At 43.3% G+C, this 15,646-nt stretch overlaps 2 protein-coding genes across 2 annotated transcripts; one reads left to right on the top strand and one right to left on the bottom strand.

Moving 5' to 3' along the window:
• Positions 1-115: 115 nt before the first annotated feature.
• PRR11 (proline rich 11) lies at positions 116-4,722 on the bottom strand. Its single transcript, XM_048324617.1, has 10 exons — positions 4,653-4,722; positions 3,848-3,959; positions 3,282-3,429; positions 2,966-3,088; positions 2,466-2,699; positions 2,227-2,325; positions 1,616-1,725; positions 1,444-1,503; positions 1,259-1,355; positions 116-917 (listed from the first exon to the last, which is right to left on the bottom strand). Exons 2-10 carry the CDS (start codon positions 3,955-3,957, stop codon positions 852-854), a joined length of 1,047 nt encoding a protein of 348 aa, XP_048180574.1. The 5' UTR covers positions 3,958-3,959; positions 4,653-4,722; the 3' UTR covers positions 116-851.
• Positions 4,723-5,279: 557 nt separating this feature from the next.
• On the top strand, positions 5,280-14,862 carry SKA2 (spindle and kinetochore associated complex subunit 2). Its single transcript, XM_048324859.1, has 7 exons — positions 5,280-5,387; positions 10,037-10,126; positions 10,722-10,898; positions 12,063-12,149; positions 13,202-13,241; positions 13,851-13,983; positions 14,406-14,862. Exons 1-7 carry the CDS (start codon positions 5,355-5,357, stop codon positions 14,530-14,532), a joined length of 687 nt encoding a protein of 228 aa, XP_048180816.1. The 5' UTR covers positions 5,280-5,354; the 3' UTR covers positions 14,533-14,862.
• Positions 14,863-15,646: the final 784 nt, after the last annotated feature.

The following is a 15,646-nucleotide window of genomic DNA, read 5'->3' on the forward strand; positions in this document are numbered from 1 at the left end:
CCGCGCCGAGGGTGTGACCGCACAGCCAACACCGGCCCCGCGGTTCGGGTCCGGGTCCGGGTCCGCACAGCCAACACCGGCCCCGCGGTTCGGGTCCGGGTCCGGGTCCGCACAGCCAACACCGGCCCCGCGGTTCGGGTTCGGGTCCGCGCGGTGGGAGCGGGATGCGCGCTCAGGGCTGTGCCACCGGGACTCACGGTCTGCCCTTGTCCTGGTCCGTGTCCTGAGCTGAGCCGCGGTACAGGCACAACCTCTGCCCACCCCTGAACTGGACTTGGAAGGAGGCTTTGAGTTGCTTGTCTTTAAGCAGTGCAGCCTTTTAATAGTGATCAGACACCAGCCAGCAGTGATACACGGTGCAGCGGCTTTGTACATTTGTAGCCACAGACTTGAACTGTTTGTTGAATCTTGCAGCTTTCCACTTTAATAACATTAGTGCATTAAACTGTTGCTTTTCTTTGAAACTGTACAAATACCGTCAAGATATTTTTTGTTAAAAAAAGATATAAAAGATATAAAAATACTGAATTTCAGCAAACACACATATTTGTATGACAAGCAGCACCAGTGCTGGGAACATAATAGTCCCTGCTTCAGCAGCACCCAGGTGTCAAAAGACTTGGGAAATTTCCTATTTTTTTCCTCCATTATCAATGAAGATGCAACCAAATCGAGAGACATTAGAGAGAGCTAAAAAGCACAATCTGCTTTACAGGGTTTCATAATGGCCCGTTTTCCTGTGCACTAGATTTACTTACAAATACCTGTGCCTGAGTGTGCTAAAAATGGGATTCAAGTGGCTTCCTGACCACAAATGGAAAATACATTGTTCCATAAACCTACTTTCCTTTTTACTTTTCATCAAAGCTGTTTGCAGCACTCAACCGTGCAGGCGAGGGACTCTTTGGGTGAGCCATCTGTCAAAAGAAGGGAAGGGTCAGAACCTGGATATCTGAACTCATCATCACTGAGGTAAAACAGTGCAATTCGTAGCTGAAACCATGAAACAGACACAGCAAATCATTCAAACAAGAGATGCTATCAACCCTCCCATTTTCTTCTTCTGCAAAGTGGAACTATGACTTTTAAAGTCGGCATTGAGGCACCCAAATGGCCACCAAAAAAGCAATTTTTCCTCTTGGGATTGTCAAACAATCTGCCATGGAATGTCCATTCTGCAGTGTCCTTCAATCAGTAAGGAATTCTGTGGATTTTAAAGCCACCTTATGATTCCAAGAAGAGAAACAGAGTGACTTGCCTGAAATTTGCGCCGTAGTGCCTGTGTCATTATCGGTGTCAGCCCAGAGCCACTTTCAGTGTTTTCTTTATTATTTAGAGGAGTGCCACCAGGACTTCTGAAAGGGGAATCATGATGAGTTTGATTGGTTCTCTATTTTTTCTAGATTAGAAAAATAGAATTCAAGAGAATAAAAAGGAGCAGACCTTTGTATATCGACTTTCTTCAGATGTTTCCGAAGATCAATCTGATTTTTAGGGGAGGTACTAAGAGAACAAAAGAAATTGGTACAATGAAATATTTTCCACTCAGTAAAAAATGTTAACCACTGTTTAAAACAGAAAAATCTAATATCCAAATAAGGAAGAAACATCTTACATTAAAGATTTTGTAGCATGAGCTGATGGCTTGGATTTAGGTCTCAGACTAACACTCTGTAGATCTGTGACTGTAATTAATGCCCTGCATGGCTTCACTGGTGATTGTTCCTAAAGCAAGGAAAGAAATGTTACCCCAAATAAAACTTCAGAAGGTCTCACTACCCTGAAATCCATTTAATATTTATACTCTGGAAGATTTTTGTGGTTATGGCTTTTATGCTTTTTTTGAATTATTAAGATTTGAATGTGTCTTGGATAAAAATAGATTTATTTAGGAAAAAAACCAAAAAAAAAAACCCCTAAACACTTCTGCAAACAAAATTCCAGCTGGGCAAAAGCAAGTCCAAAATCTACTGATAATATGCAAAGCTACATGAAAGCTCCATGCCCTTAAATGTAAAATTAAAGCTGTCCTGAGTGCCAGGTGAGATTGGAGTTTGTCACTTTATTTCTTCCCTTCCAAAGCCCAGGTGCAGAATTAGAATGGTTACTTGAAACTGATCACTGGGTGTTTGGATGAGCATCAATTTTGCAGGAAATACAGCAGTTCCAGGGTGGATTTTCCCTTGATACACCACCACCTATTCATCCCCGTATCCTCCAGTTTACCTTGTCCATTCTCAGGTTGCTGTTTGTCTTCTTCAGTTTAACATTCAGGAGGTCTTTGAGGGTGATGTGCATGGGCCCATCCTTTTTCACTGGTGGTGCCTGAAAGCAAAGGCGTTTGGAAGGGAAATTAGGATGGGAAAGTGACTGAGCGCTCACGGAGAGGCTCATTCCCGATGAATCCAGGTCCAAAGAGAATGCAGACATGAAATCAAAAATAGAGGAACTTTTTGATTCCCTACCAGCAGTGGTTTGGAGGCTGTGCCCCGTTGGAGGAGGAGAGGTGCTGGAGGCAGTTTTGGTGGGGGCAGCGGCGGTGGTGGAGGAGGAGGAGGAGGAGGAGGAGGAGGGGGTATGGATGGCACGGATGTTGATGGTGGTGGATCCATCTCTGTCCCCACAGGAGCACCCAGAACTGGCTTATGACACCTTTGGCAAAGAGAACTTTCTGAAGACAAAGCTGCCACTCCGTTCATCTGAAAGCGACACAAATAAATAAAGAGAACATTAAATCTGCTGGCAAAAGTAGGCGGGATTTTAGACAACAAAGGTGCTGGCTAAGATTGAGCTATAAGGATATAAACAGTTCCCTCCTGCTGTGAGGTAGCAGCAGTTTAGCAGCTCTGAGTGCAGAGAATGCCCCTGAGGAGCTGCTCAGATTTCAGTGTATCTGCACTGACCACAGCTCCTTACATTCTCACACAGGCAAACGTTCCCCTGCCCCAGCCGGACTGAGACTGACCTGGAGTGCTCCCTGTAGCTTTGAAAATTCACTTTCCAACTTCTCCAGCTTCTCCCTGAACATATTTAGTTCCCTTAGGTAGACTTGTGATGGAAATATGGTGTCTTTAACCACCTTAAAGCTCTAAGCACAAAAAGAAAGCAGATTATGTATATTTGTGTGTTGACTTTCTTCAGATGTTTCTAAAGACCAATCTGAATTTTAGGAGGGGTACTAACAGAACAAAAGAAATTGGTACAATGAAGTATTTCCACAAAGTAAACAGCATTAATCCCTGTTTGAAACAGAAAAATCTAATATCAGAGAAAGGATATACCTGTGCAACCCTGCTCTGGCACCACCAGTACAGAAATGATGCTGCTGTTGTCAAGGGTTTTACCACATTTTTTACGCTGGGCAAGGCTAAGGACCAGAGGGAGCACCTTGGGACTGGTGATGTGTTCAAAGGGAGATGAGCTGGTGACCTGCAACAGAACATTTCAGAATGAGGCCAGAACTTTATTTACCATCTCAGCCTCTAAAAAAGTTAACCGTGACCAATCATCTGGAAACTACAGGGAGGTACCAGCAGGTAACAACAGAGTAAATGTGATCACAGAAACCTGGAAAGGCCAAGATACATATCAATAAAGGAGAGGGGGGAATCCTATTTGAAACACTTTTTTATTCAAATTGCTTTTCCTGGTTACTAATCATAGAAACATTAAGGTTGGAAAAGACCTCCAAGGTCATCATGTCCAGCCTTCAACTGAATAACACCGAAAGATACGAAGTGCCACATCTACTTGGCACAAATCCTTCCCTCTTTTCCATGAACCATTGGGAGCAAACAGCAAACCCAGGGATGGAGTGAGAAGGCAAAGTTCAAGCTGAGCCTCTTACCGTGGAGAGGAACAAACTGAGCCCTGAGGGGTTACAGAATTTCTCTTTTTTTCCAGTCGAAAATTTGCTCGGGCTCTTCGTTTTCGTTTGCATTTCTTATACCTTGCCATTGCTGGTGAAAAAGACAAATTTAAAATGAATGTAGAGAGCTAAACCAAATTGTACATTGGGACAGAGATGCCACCAAAGAGAATAACGTGGGCTGCACCTCAGAAAGCCAGTCAGTCAGAGGTTAGTCACTGCTGCCTTGGTGGAATTATCATGTACCAGTGATAAAAACCATATCCTTAATTTAGTATGATCCATGGAGATGTGTTTGTGCACGAGTAGTGAATGCAGAAAGCACCATTTTACATGAACTTCTTTTTCCCTTTTCTATTTATACCATAGATAGATAGCATTAATAAATAGCTATTATAAATACAGTAAAAATATGAGTGAATTAAATACATACATAAATATATTATAAATAATATTATAGACACACACATAAATAAAGACGTAATTAGAAATATTATAAACGAAACAGAAACGTCATAACTATTAATAAATAAACGGATGTTCAGTTTTTCTTTATCCTGACGTGACAAGTACTGAATTTGGGGAAAATGACGCTTGGGGAGAACGGTGACAAAAGACACGAAGAGTCCAGGGAAGGATGCTGAGGGCGGCCCGGGCCGGTCACTGACCGGTGACCGGTAACAACCCAGCCCTGCTCACCTAGGACCCCGCAAGAGCGGGGACTCCTCTCTCTCTCCTCTCCTCTCCCTCCCTCTCTCTCTCTCACACCCGCACCTACACACACCTGTGGGGGTATCCCCGGGGGTGTCCCGGGGGTGTCCCGGGGCCGCCCAGTCCCCCGGCCGCGCTCCGCGCCCGCCGCCGCCGCCGATTCAAACCGCTCCCCGCGCCGCGCCCAGCCAATGGCAGCGCCGCTCTCTGCCGGCCCCCCCACGCGGCGCATGTAAGCCGCGCGCTGATTGGCCGTCGCGTCGAGGCGCGCCCGCGCTCTACGGGAGAGGGGCCGGCGCTGCCCCGCCCCGTCCCGGGCGCGCTGAGGCGAGCGCCGCCGCCATTGGACGAGCGGTTCGGTCCCGCCAATCGGCTGCGGGCAGCGCTCGCCTGGGGAAGGCCGGTGGGGTGAACGGGGAGAGCAGCGGCCCCGCCGGGGCCACCGGCGCAACCGGGAGAGGAGCGGGAAGGGGGAGCGGCGCCCCCGCCGCCTCAGAGCCGCGACAGACGGGCCCGCGCCGCTTCCCGCCAGCGCCGCGCGCCCCGCCCCGGCCAATCACCGCCGGAGCCCACTCCGGGCCAATGGGCTCGGCCGTACCTCGGAGCGGGTTTACATTCTCCGCGGGCCAATGGCGAGCGCGCCCCGCGAGCCGCGAGCCAATGGGAGGCGCGCGGCGAGTGACAGCTGGCCAATGGGCGCCGCCGACTCTCCCGTGCCGCGGCGCGGGGGGTGGGGATCTCCCCGCCGCCGCCTGAGGAATGTCAACTATTCAACATGGAGACGGCGGTTACCAGGCTCGAGACCCTGGTGAGGGCGGGCGGCGGCCGCGCTGAGGGGCGGCCGCGCCGCGGGCCGGTGGCGGCGGCGCCTCGGAGGGCGCGGGGCCGCCGCGGGAGGGAGGGAGGAAGGGAGGGAGAGCGGGGGCGCGGGCGCGGCGCGACGGAAGAGCGGCTGCTCAGCCGCGCCCGCGTTCCCCATCCGGGCCCTGAGCGCGGCCCGCGCCGCCCTCGATGGGGCGCCCGCCGGCCGCGTCCGGGTCAGGCGGGTTCGGCCGGGCCGGTCCATTCCGCCGCCCCCCCCGAGGGGCGGGGCTTGCGCCGCTCCATTCACCCCTCGGCACGGGGCAGGGCGCGGCCATTTCCCGCGCACCTGGGGGGAGCGGTGGGGGTGGGCGCGCTCATTGCCCGCCTTGCGGGGGGACGCGGCCGGGCCGTCCATGTCCCCGCGGCGGGAGGGGGGGCGCGGGGCAGAGTGGAGCTCCCGGACTAGTCCATTTTCTCCCAGCGGGGGGCGAGGGTGGAGCGCTCACCTGGGCTGGACCATTTTCGCTGCGGGGGGGGAGAGGCGGGCTGGGCTGGTCCATTGGCGCGGGCGCGCGGGGGAAGCGGGGCGATGGCCCCCTCGGCCCTCCCTTCCCGAGCCCCAAATTCCTGTAGTTTTTCCAGCCTTTCGCTCCTTTCCAGTGCTCTGAGGCAGCCCCCCGAAGCACGACGGGGCTGTCCCATATGTAATGGTAGCCTCTCTGCCTGCCCCACTCCTGGAAAAGTGAAAAAAGGCAAAAATTAACCTCCCGAAAAAGAGCTGTGCTGTGTTTCCCCTCATTGGAGGGGCACTGCGAAGCTGTGTCCAACCAGCCAAGTTCTTTGTGCTCTCCCTCAAACCTTGGTCTTGCTTCTAAATAATATTTTTACATTTGTGCCCCATAGTGTAAGCTTGATCTCCCCATATATTAGTATTCTTTTTTAAGGCTAGTTTAATTCAGAAATATGTTTAGAGATACTTGGGTTAGAGGTTTTATTTATTTATTTATAGTAATGGTTTGTTTTTGTGTTTTATTGAAAGTGATTCTCATTTTAGGACATGTGAACAGGGAGGTGGTTTTGCTCCCTTTAAGTTAACGGGTGCTTTTATTCTGGAATTCAGAATAATCTCACATCTCACAGCTTTGTGCCTCTTGCTTTTCCTTCTGCTTTGTTGTTTCCTCGTCCTGGATTTCCTGTGAAGTCAGCTCTCTCCACAGAAGTGTGATAAAATAACACTTCTAGTTTCCCTGGAGGTTTTGACATGAATTTCATGGAAAGCTTCTTTTTAGTCTCATGGAAGCAGGGATAAAGTAATTAGTGGGAGCTTGAAGAGAACAATGGGTATGAAAATACCAGGTAATCAATGGTTATTTGTGACAGGAGCACCATAGCATCTACAGTATTAGATTAATTATGGAAAAGATCATAAAACTGCTAATTTAAATAAGAATATGTCGAAGCCAGGTCGGAGCAACCTCATTTAGTGGGAGGTGTCCCTGCCCATGGCAGGGGTGGAATGGGATGAGCTTTAAGGTCCCTTCCCACCCAACCCATTCCATGATTCCCTGAACTCCAGGCGCTGTATTTCAGGACTCAGGACTGGGCTGCACAAGTTCCTTGGAGTCAGCTGGGATTTGGGATCTTTCCAGCAGCTTCAAGAGGCACAGTCAGGCCTGCAATGAACACACAGAGCATCCTTGTGCACAATCATCTCATTTACCTTTAATGCCCAGCCTGCACTGAGGGAAACTTTGTGGAGATCCATTTGCCAAAACCGGATAACAAATGGTTAAACTCTCAGATGAGCTGCAAGTGCTTCATTCAGAGCAATTCGGTTCATTGCTGTCCCTGTTTTTTGGGATACTGCACCTCCTCTGTCCCTGTGTGGTGTCTGTCCAGTGCCCTTTTTATGTTGTACTACTGGTGATGATGCACAAAAAGCAGTGCAATGTTAAAAGGGCATTGGCCAGCAATACAATCTGCATTACTCTGTATTCTTACTGTGGTTACAGTCACATCCCAAGTCACTGTCTGAGACCAGAAGGTGATTTGCAAAACAGCTGTAAAATGAGATTGCCACTGGTTTGTTTTTTCTTACTCATTGTCTTCTACTCACTTGCCAAGGAGAAACATTGACTGTCATTTAATGACAAATGCCATCATCTCTGTGTCTTAGAAATGGTCCAGGTGACTCAGCTCTGTGTACATCAGCAAACATCCCCCTCTCTCCACTCCATTCCCAGGTTTCTTTGCATTTTGTTAAGGATCTCAGCACCTTCAAACCCCGAGAGTTCTCAAGCTCTCAGTAAAGTAAACAAGTTACTGTTGTGTTAAAAAACCCCACCTTCACTGAGGTTTATGGGATACACCCTCCCTGTGATGGTGCTCTCACACTCCAGTGGTAAAGGACATCCCCAGAGTTGGGAAAGGAGTGCTTAAGTTCATTTTAATGTGATTCAGCACCTGCAAATTATAAAGAACAAACTTGGCTGTCTAGAAGATATTCCCTGTAATGCAGTTTAAGAACATCTGTGTGATGGCAGTTTAGAATCTTAGCTTGCTACGAGGCAAATCCAAGCAATAAATACACTTGGAAAATGGAATTTCCAGTTTAAAAAGAACCAAGGAGTTTGAAATTGAATTTCTGACAGATCTGTTGAGCATTTTATTGAGTGGTTGGGTTTTTTTCCCCTCTTGATCAGTGGAATGACAGATTATGAATAATAACAATGTGAGTTTTTGTATGTGCGTGTTAGGACTTGGTGAGCTTTAACCTTATCCAACTCTTCACAATCCACAGAAACCTCTGGCTGAGTTGATGTGGTTTTTTCCTTTTTTTTTTGGTGAGTGTGTGATTGATTGTTGCCCAGAATTGTTGCTGCTAACGAGTGCTCTGACTTTATTGCACTACTGTACTATACAGAGAGCAGTGCAATAGTATTGTCAAAGCATCTGAGAGCAGAGCCCTCAGCACTGGCCTCACTCTTGCCTCAGTTTCTAACATTTTCTTCTAAGCCTGTGAGTAAATTACAAATTTACACTTCAAACCCTGCATTTTCTATGTGGTTGCCATGAAATAATCATCCTACAAATGCTTCTGACCTGGAACATTAAGGGGAGATTTTTGCAGGTGGATGTTTCCTGAAATGCAGCAAGAAAATAAATATTTATAAAATAAAAACAGTCCTACTGAACTGTGTTAATCTTGTCACAAATCTTAATATTCTAGCCACATTTAGCTTCACATCCAGTTTTTAATGTCCTGAATCACAGTAGTAGCATGATGTTAGTTAGCTCCTTGTGGAAGTCTCGAGTTATCAGTATTGAATATTTAATGGCTCATTTTGAAAGCAGCTCATCTTTGTTGTCTGCTTTCCCAAAAACTGATAAAATGGAGGAGCTAGAAAAAAGCAAAAAATGTTCTTTTGGGGGTGCCTGCTGTGGAAATGAAAACCTACAAATATTTCTTAGTGGAGGAGAACAGAAACCATTGAGCAGTCGGGGAAGAAATCCCTCATGAACTCTTTAAAAATGTACAGTGTACTGAAAAGTATTTTATTCTTGGATTTTGTCCTGGCTGGTTTCTGGGGCAGGTGTAGGAAGGAGTTTTCTTGGGCAGATGGTGAGTTATGGCAGTACTGGGTGAAGCTTTCCCCTTGATTTATAGATGCACAGGCTCTTCACTAGATTTATTTTCCTTTTCTTAAGCTATTATTTGAAAATGTACTGGAGGTGTATGAAACATCATCCATCTTCACTCCCTCAGAAAGAGGCTTTCACTGCAGAGTATCCTGGATCGAATCCCATTCCTTCAGGCTGAGTTTCCAGATCCTCAAAGGCATTAATGGCCGTTCCTGAAGGTGGATCCCAAGGCTGATGTTTAAAACATAAATTTCCTTTTGGAATCCCAGCCTGACCACAGACTGTGAATATTTGTTGCTTTGTAGCACTGCCTGTAACAAATGCAGCCTTACTTTGATCCTTAAAAAAAAAATCAGAATGGTCACTTTGGGGTTAATCCCAATATAAACAGTGAAAACCAAGTTAAGGAAGTCACAACCATTTTAAACTTGCTTTCATCATTGTCTCTTCTGTGACTGTAAAATCACTGAGTTATTATGTCAAAGAATTAATGAGTTGCTTGGGAGCTGGGAAAACTGCCTTTCTTGAAAGTGGAAGTCTTTAATAGATATTAAAATTGCAGACTAAAATTAATTAAGTAGTAATGCTATCAGCAGACTGTTTTACAAGGCAATTAGACAATTCTCTGGTGGCTTATTTATCCCAAGGAAAGAAAAGTGATGTCATCAATTTTATGAGCTGTTAGTCAGTCTGTTTTATCAGGGAATAATAAAATGGTTTGTGGGTATTAAAACCATCTGAAAGAACACATCCCTAATATGATTATTAATAAAAGCTCTGATGATACTCTTGGATCCTGAATTTACTCATAACCTCCTCTGTGTAAATAACTGAGTGTTGTAGTTTTGCTGACAGAACTCTTAATATTTGAAAAAGTTAAATTTGAAAACTTTTATGGTCCCTGAACCTTTCAAAGGGAGGCAGCTGCCTCCTGCTTTCCTGAAACACAGTTTGGGGTTTGTCTGCAGTTTTTGGTTTTTAATATACTGTGCCTGACCTTAAATATTTTAGTTCCAGAAAGCAGAATCTGATCTGGATTATATTCAGCACAGAGTGGAGTTTGAAATATTGAAAAGTCTTCCTGATGATACAGCAGCAGAGGTAGTATTTTCAGATTAAATTCAATTTTTTTGCATGAAGTTGGTAATAAATGGATATTTTTCTTTAAACCTGAAATATATGTGGCTGTTCTTTCATCTATTGTCAGGCTTTTATTATTATTATTGTTATTATTATTATTATTGTTGTTGTTGTTATTATTATTGTTATTGTTATTGTTAAGTATTTGCTGTGTCACATATCAAGATAAGTGGCCTAACATGAATTCAAACCAAACTCCTTTGGTTTCTTGGGATAGTGAAATTCTCCCATGTTCTGCTCTGAGAAATTAGTGGTGTTAACACCTAAATTCAGGCCACAGATTCCAATCTGAGCTAAAACTCACCCTTGCTCTGAGATCCAAGATGAACTTGCCAACAAGCAATGACCAAATTCAGCTTTGGGAGAGAGATGAGAAGAAAACAATAAATGACATAATGTAAAGGATTTTATAAATAAGTCCTTTTCTCTGGTACATTTTCATTGTAAAGGGTCATTTCTTGTTAAATTTTGGTGTCTCCAACAGCTGCACTTTTAATTGATTTGTGGCCACATTAATTTTATCGTCTTGCATAATTTAAATATTCTACTCACACAGGAGAATCCAGTTGCTCTCCTGAAAGAACTCCCAGTGCTGAAATCCCGTTACAAATCCCTGTGTGTGCAGATGGAAAAAATTTCCATGGAGCAGAAGGAATCCATGGAGAGCATCCGTGCTGCCCTGGAGAAAACAATGGAGATAGTTCAGGCACTGCAGCAACGAACTGAACTGGAGGTGGTATTTTCATTTAAATCACTTTGTTTTCACTCCCAGGAAGGAACATGAGCTTTGTAACCTTTATGTAGCACGAGTGGTTCCATTGGAAACTGTTGTTTGTGCAGACTCTTAGAAGATAAGGAGACAGTTTCCCAGAAGGAATGCTGGCAGGATTGAAGCTCCTCCTGTAAATCCCAATCCCCAGCAGTTACAACTGGTGGTGGTCAGATTTGCAGCTGAGGAGTGTGAATAGTGGCACAGTTTGGGTCATTTCATAGGAATCAACACCTCTGTGCACAGCTGTGTCCCAGGGCCACACTGACAGGTTTTGGAAGTAGACACCTTAAAGAAAATAGAAAGTGAAGCCAGTTTTAAAAGGCTAAAAAGCTTTTAAATGGCAAATGTATTTTCACTGCCTGAAGGGAGAAAGTTAAAACCATTGTAACAAACACCCTGGGATTGCTGTTAGTCCAAAGCTGTTTTTCCTAAGATAATGTTTAAGTTGTTAAAAAACCCAACAACAAACAACATTTTCATAAGTGGTCTTCAGACACTGCTTCATTACTGAAGAGATTGTGAAAGCATTAATTTTGTCCCTTTACAAATAAGGTGATTTAGATCAATATTCTAATGACAGTACCTGGAGATTGGGTTTAATCTGTCAACAGCTCTGGGCAAGTTACTGGTAACTTTTTATAGACAAAATGGGCTGTATCATGATTTTAAAGACAGTGGTTATATGTCACAGAAAGGAAAACAGATCATATCTCACTGTGTTTCAAGGATATTCTGCCCAGAATAATTTTATACTTGGGATTTTCTTAAAGTGGAAGATCCTTTTCTTGAGTTATACGTAGAGCTTTAGGTAAAGATTTTCTTGTACTTTCTGTATTTCCTAAACCAAAGGTGGATTAAACTTCTGGAGAAATGTAAGTCTTCTTTTTTTTAATTGAAAAATTTATCTTACTTGACTAATTTATAGCATTGGTACTAGAGGAAGATTATGGTTGATTTTTCAGAAATACTTAGCTTGTACATTTGCTTTCAGTGGAAGGAAATCAGGAGTCTACTGTCAGTTTCCATGAGCAAAAGGCTGCACAAGCATTGAGTCCTTCTGTAAATATCATCACCTCGGGAACTGAAGTATCAGACTTCTCTGTGTTTGCTTTTTTTTTTTTCCAGAGCTTGCCTCTGTCAGCAGAAGAACAGACTGCAGCTCAGCAGTTAAACTTGCAAACTGGAAAAGAAGTGGAATTGCCAGTGGAAGAGGTAATTAGGGCATGGAGTGTCAGTATTCCAGAAACCTTTAATCCCGAGTGCAGCTGAATGCAGAAGGGGCTGATTTGGTGATTTAATACCTCTCGAATGAATGGAATTTTTCAGAAATGGGATTAAGTTCTTTAACAGACTTTTTCATTTTTATTCTATACAGATTAAGCTTTTTTAATTGTTCCAATTAGATGGTCCACAAAGGAAAAATTAGCTTTGAGAAGACTTTGTTCCTGTTATTTTTTAATTGGGATGTGTTTATGTTTCTTGTCAGAGACGCAGTTGGTTGCTCTTGTTGATCTTCTTGATAAAGAAACATTTGGGTGGGAGTGAGGAATGTCATTGATTCAAACCAAAGTATCTCAAAGTGGGGAGAAACTTAATTTCCTGTGAAATATTCAACAAATTTTGGGATATGAGTAACAATCTATTCTAACTGCAATGCAATAGAACATAGATCTAAATTAATACTTTTTAACAAAGTCAGATCTTCTCCCATAGCTCAATATGTAATTAGCCAGTATCATTATCTGCAAATATTTGCTCTGGGTCTCATATTAAAAATATTAAATAAGCTTAACAAAGGGTGTTTCTCTGATGGACCTTTTCTTTTTCTACTTCTCCTCACTGCCCACTGTCACAGGAGACCTCACTTTCTGTCCCTTTGTTGCTTGCTGGTTTGCATGAAACCTGTCCAGTTCCTGAGCTTCACTCCCTCTTTGTTTGCAAATATCGGCTCCTCCCTTGATAAATGCTCTCAATTTATGTCCATTATTAATTCTAAATCATGTGCAGTGCTTTCAGATCCATGCTGGAAAGCTGGAGACGCTCATCTGACTTGCATATAAATCTTTCTGTATCCATTTTAAACTTAATTTATTTGAAACTGTGTTTAATCCCTAAGATTTTGCTGTTGACTTCAGATCATAGCAAGATCTTTGGTTATCCAATGGTAAAATGTAATTAATGTCAATTTCAGGCAGAAGTGAAAGTGTAAAAAATGATTTCTAGGCGAAATACTAACAAATACTGACATTATTGTTTATTTTTAGCCATCCTGTCCAGGACCTACAGTCCCTGACTCAGCTGAAGGTGGGTGCTGAAAAAATAAACTTCCAGCTGTTTTCTTCTCATAGAAGCTGTGATAGGCAGTAAATTCACTGTTTTCAGTCTCAAGCACCAGTATCTACTGGTTTTATGTGAAGAATTTAGACTTTACTAGAAGGACCTGACCCCTTAGTTACATTCCATGAGTAGTTGTTGTGTTTCTGGGATTTTTTTTTTCCTTGCTTTTGATGGGACTGAAGTGGAAAACTGTTGTGTTTATGGTCTGGAAGAAATGGTGCACTAATCTTACCTTAGAAATAGCTCTTTTTAAATCCATTTATCCCTGCTTTGAGAAAGGAATTTGCACAGTTGGTTTCGTTTTTTTTTTTAAAAAACAAGACCAACTAGTCATTGACAGACCAAATTTATCAATTCTCATCAGATCTCAAATTAAACGATTTTTTACTAAGCCTCCAGGTACAGTGATTGTTTCTTCTTTCCTTTCTCTTGCTGGAAAATCTTCCTTTAGTCCCACTTAGGGGGATGATTGAACAGTAATGGAAGTACTTTCTATCTTTGACCCAATTTCTTAAGAAACAAATATTTTCCATTTCCAGTTTTTTTAACAAGTATCTTCTATTTCCAACTTTTTAGACCCCCAGTTCAAACCATTGACTGAGGAAACATTTATGAGTGTGCCCAGGAGCGTCAGAAGCACTGTCAAATTAGCAGACTTGAACTATTTGTACAAGGGGTTATTTAACCACTTCGTTGTAAAGAAGAACAGGTAAGACTCAAAGCCATTCATTAAAAGAATTTTATAAACTGTAAAGAATTTCAGCCTTTTCAAATTAAATAAAGCCAGCCATTTAAGCATTCACTGCCATATTGTAACTTCAAAAAGCCCTGACACTAAACTGTGAGCCCAAACTCTGCTCTCCCCTCTCCGACCCCTCTCTGGGGTGAGTGCTGGGGATTTCTTACAGGCTGATATTACAAAACCAGGAAGTTTTTGACTCAGAAATTCTCTCTTTAACCCTAAGATTAGAAATGACTGCTATGATTTGAGGTATCACAGAAAAGTTGATGGTAATATGAATAAGTTTGAGATTTACAGAGCACTTACAAAAATCATTGATTAAATAGCATGTGCGTTTTAGCCTTTTTCTGCCAGACCTGATGTTTTACTAAATTGTTTTTGTCTTACAGAGCAGCACTGAGTATTTCACAGATGAACAAGATGAATATGAAAGCCACTGACTCAAGAATTCAAATCCTGAAAGAACTCGGGATTGTGGAACTCAACAAACAAGGAAATGTTAAATTAGCTGTGTAAATGAAAGCTCATCTGTTACAGAAGCATCTTGGTCACAGCTCCTGGGTTATTAAGGAACAAGAATTTCTCTGGAACAAGAGTTTAAAGTCCACTGTTGGGAAGTTGTTAATGTTTCTGTATGCACATTCTGTTGATAATACTTGGAATTGGAGAATTCAAAAACACTGAGGTTGGCACTTTACCTTGCCTGTTTAAAGGATTATGGTTGATGCATTTTTGAGGAATGTTGTGACACTTCCACTTCCTTGCTGCTTTGCTGAGGGGGTTCTAAAGCCTCTTAATTGTACTTGCATTCCTGAATAAAGATTTATTATACTTTTGTTTACGTGACTCCTGACCCCTGAACCTGCTCCCTGACCTGATTAATTTTCCTTTGATGTGAAATCCTTTGGGTTTTTTACAGTCCAGCTGGGGTCAGAAGGGATTTCTGGGCACTGTCCAGTCCAAGCCCCTGGACTGCAGCTCAGGGCAGGGTCCTGAAAATTCCCAAGGATGAAGAGTTTACAACCTCTGTTACACTGTTTGGCCACCCTAACAGTGAAAACCATTCTTATGTTTAATATTTCTGTATTTTTGTGTTTTTCTATATGTAATATAGATATTTTATATCTTATTTTTTACATTGATCTTGTTATATTTCAGCCTAATTTGAGAGAGTAAGATACCTGAAGTTGTATTCAGTTTTTTTCCTATGAAAAGTTGTGTCTGTCAAAGGAGAGAAAGTTTGAATTAGTGCTCTTAGGCAGGGAAAGGCTGGTTTCTGTGCTCATCTGTGAACTGCTTTAGGGTTTGATGGGAAAAGAAACAGGCTGGGTATTGAAAAGAACAGGAACAACTTGATTTTTTGATGTGTGCTGCCAAGTGTGCCCGTTTACCTACGAGTAATTTATCAGCTTCAAGCAATTAATCGGTTTCACAAACTTTATTTAGTAGTTTTTAATCACACTGATCTACTTCCAATAGAGGTCTCGATCCTTGCTGCCACTACACTCAGCAGCGTTAAACATTTATTGGTGAACGCTGCTTATAACAACTGAAAATAGCCGAAACCCATCCCCGCTCCTGAAACCTCGCCGGCAAGGAGGAATTAATAGAAATAATGAAGAAAAATAAG

Source organism: Corvus hawaiiensis, chromosome 20 (genome assembly GCF_020740725.1).
Source record: "Corvus hawaiiensis isolate bCorHaw1 chromosome 20, bCorHaw1.pri.cur, whole genome shotgun sequence".
In the NCBI taxonomy this organism is placed as follows: domain Eukaryota; kingdom Metazoa; phylum Chordata; class Aves; order Passeriformes; family Corvidae; genus Corvus; species Corvus hawaiiensis.

Coding starts and splice junctions, on each gene's coding strand:
- SKA2 (XM_048324859.1), top strand. CDS start 5,355: ATGGAGACGGCGGTTACCAGGCTCGAGACCCTG. Junction 10,127..10,721: donor CTGATGATACAGCAGCAGAG/GTAGTATTTTCA, acceptor CTACTCACACAG/GAGAATCCAGTTGCTCTCCT. Junction 13,984..14,405: donor TTCGTTGTAAAGAAGAACAG/GTAAGACTCAAA, acceptor TTTGTCTTACAG/AGCAGCACTGAGTATTTCAC.
- PRR11 (XM_048324617.1), bottom strand. CDS start 3,957: ATGGCAAGGTATAAGAAATGCAAACGAAAACGAAGAGCCCGAGCAAAT. Junction 3,430..3,847: donor TCAGTTTGTTCCTCTCCACG/GTAAGAGGCTCA, acceptor GTTCTGTTGCAG/GTCACCAGCTCATCTCCCTT. Junction 3,089..3,281: donor GCCAGAGCAGGGTTGCACAG/GTATATCCTTTC, acceptor TTTTGTGCTTAG/AGCTTTAAGGTGGTTAAAGA.